The sequence below is a fragment of the Durio zibethinus genome, chromosome 4 (assembly GCF_047325235.1).
Source record: "Durio zibethinus cultivar Kanyao isolate XHJ-2024 chromosome 4, ASM4732523v1, whole genome shotgun sequence".
Taxonomy (NCBI): domain Eukaryota; kingdom Viridiplantae; phylum Streptophyta; class Magnoliopsida; order Malvales; family Malvaceae; genus Durio; species Durio zibethinus.
The window spans coordinates 1,896,916-1,899,879 of record NC_143165.1 but is presented as its reverse complement, the minus strand read 5'-3'; the positions used below and the strand labels follow the sequence as shown (position 1 = coordinate 1,899,879).

General features: G+C 32.2%; 1 protein-coding gene across 1 annotated transcript; it reads right to left on the bottom strand.

Annotated features, from left to right (window-relative positions):
- Positions 1-522: 522 nt before the first annotated feature.
- LOC111287781 (ras-related protein RABA5e-like) lies at positions 523-2,551 on the bottom strand. Its single transcript, XM_022878454.2, has 2 exons — positions 2,145-2,551; positions 523-1,035 (listed from the first exon to the last, which is right to left on the bottom strand). Exons 1-2 carry the CDS (start codon positions 2,473-2,475, stop codon positions 719-721), a joined length of 648 nt encoding a protein of 215 aa, XP_022734189.1. The 5' UTR covers positions 2,476-2,551; the 3' UTR covers positions 523-718.
- Positions 2,552-2,964: the final 413 nt, after the last annotated feature.

Genomic DNA, 2,964 nt, shown 5'->3' with positions numbered 1-2,964 from the left:
ACATAATGCATATAAATGCTTATATATTGTTGAGCTGGCATGATGACATGCAAAAGTTATCACGTGTCAATATTCAGTTCGCGAAAACCAGGTCATCGTTTTTAATAAACGTGTTAATCTCTTACATTATCACTGGATTTGAAAATATAAGTACTATATCGAATATTTTTAAAATATAAATGTCACATTGAATATATATATATTTATATATCGCATAGACGCTATATTGTTTCCGTACAGACAGATAAGTACATTTGGGTGAATGTTCCATCATAACGAGCCTCCTCCACTCGTTTGTTCATTCAAGTCTTTTCAAATTTGCAGACTGAACCAAGACGAAAATTTTTAACTGTACTCAATACCTAAAAATATTATTTTTATTTTAAATTTAAAATATTTTTAAAAACATTAAAATTAATATAAAAAATATATTTTACATTTTAATTATAAATTTAAATTAAATAAACTTAAAGCGACAGAGCAAAGTAAATGTTAATCCAACTCGATCTATAAATATCTTTACTTATAATGGATATAAATAATTATCATATATTATATAAAAAAAATAAACATGTTGTGTATCAGCAGGCAACTAAAAGTTTTCAATTTTGATTCTCTCAAATTGGATGAAAGACAATAACTAACTTAATGCAGGAAAAAGAAAAAACAGTAACTGAGGAAACCCTTCACATGGAATTGTAACAAACTGAAACAGAACCTATCTAGAACAGCATGAGTTCTTGGTCTGAGTTTGCTTTAAGCCATCACCATTCACAAGGCTTACCCTATTGACAGTTAACTCAGCTTTATATGAATCAGAATTCAACACTTTCCTGCTCACATTGTTGTAGATTTCTCGGATGACCATCTCAAACGCGGTCCTAACGTTGGTAGAATCGAGTGCAGATGTTTCGAGGAAGAACAAACCTTCTGCTTCTGCTAAGCTTTTGCCTTCTTCCAATGTCACTTCCCTGACGTTTTCCAAATCACATTTGTTTCCCACAAGCATCCTTGCCACTGTTGTATCAGAATGTGCTGAAATTTTGTTCCATGATAATCAAAATTTGAGGATATTGAAACCAGTATGAAATCAGTATTTGCTCACACATAATCCAAAAGAAGCACAAAAAAGGGTCAAACATAACACATAGCATATTTGTCACTAGTCATTCAATTTGCTCTACCAATTTACATTTCTCCTAATGATCATAACTTAACTAAACCTATGCATGCATGTTATAGTCATGGAAAATTATCCTATACATAATCGGTGGATGTTTAAAAACCAAAAATAGGATTAGAAGTTTAACACATATGATGGATGGATTAATGGTTATATTTATAAAAATCAATAAGCTAATAATGAATATAGGACAATCATCTAACTCTGTTTGTAGAGTTTAAAAACTTCCCAGCCTATGTATAAAATAATAAGTTCTTGTCTTACAGGATCTTGATTTTGGATGAAGTTTCTTTTAAGAAAGTTTAGGTGAGGAAAGGCTACTCCATTTCAGGATCTGCTCATACCAGAGACCTCAGATGAACTTAACAGGGAAGTACTGCTAACAGCGAAAATCGAACTTAAATATTAAAAGCCAAGTAATGGATCCTTAACAACTCAACCAATTCCCTTGGCCTTGGACTCAAGTTTTTATCACATTTTCTTTCACTAAAAATAGTTGTCTTTCTCTCATTAATCTGAATATATTCAAAGATCAAAGCGTACCATTTACATATTCCCTAATTAGTTACTCCCCACCAATATCTCCTCCCCCGTACTTGGAAATCCTATTAAGGTCAATAGCAAAGCTCTTTAGAGTATAGATTGCCCACCCCTTTCCTGCTTGTTCACCAGGACTCCTTCCACATTTGTATTGTGATATCATGCATCAGTCAATTCTACATCATGTTATAAGAGTAATCTCCTAATGTAATCTTCAATCTTCAAGGTTAAAGGAACCTTGATCTAAAACTGAATTTTATGCAAAAAAAAAAAAAACCCAGTTTTAGTTTCAAGAATTCAAAATCCCAGCCAATTTACTCTGAATTCCACCAAAGCAGCCAATGCATTTACAACCACAAAAGCAACAAAAATAAAAACCAATCTGACACACCCAAAAACCAGAACGAGAAGAAGTACTTACAATTGAGTTCATCAAGCCATCGAGCAACATTATCAAAAGTAGCTCTCCTGCTAATATCATAAACCAACAAAGCACCGAAAGCACCCCTGTAATAAGCAGAAGTCACAGCACGGAAACGTTCTTGGCCAGCAGTGTCCCAAATCTGAGCCTTGATTTCCTTCCCGTCAATTTCCACGCTCTGGGTCTGAAACTCCACGCCGATGGTTGCCTTTGAGTGAGCATTGAACTCGTTTCGTGCGTATCGAGAGAGGAGGTTGGATTTTCCAACGGCTGAATCTCCTATTATCACTATTTTGAACAAGTACTCTTCCACTCCTTCATCGTCCGACATTTTTCTTCTTTTTCTAGATTTGGGGTTTTGCTCTCAGATTTTTTGGTTATGTGAAAATGAATTAATAGAAAATTTAGAAGGGTAAAAAACAGGGGAAGAAGAATTGAAGAAATTGCAGAGACCCGCGGTGGACCACGTTGAGTAATACGACTTAATTGCTAAGCCCACGCGCATATTGTATTTTCAATTCCACTGCTTTTATTTCGGAAAATATATTTTTACCATTTTATTTAGAATGATAAATCAAATTTATCATGGAGGAATACAAATTTGCTGTTGAACTTTTTAATTTAGTTAAAAATTAGTAAAAAATTAATGGTAAAAAAATTTACACAATGGTTTTAATTTTTATTATTTTTTAATCAAATTAAAAAATAAAACTTAAAATAATATTTCATATAATATTTTAATTTTTTAATTTTTACAAAATTAAAAAAATATAATGATAAAATTGAATCATATACAGATGAGTGATAAACTTTGGATTTT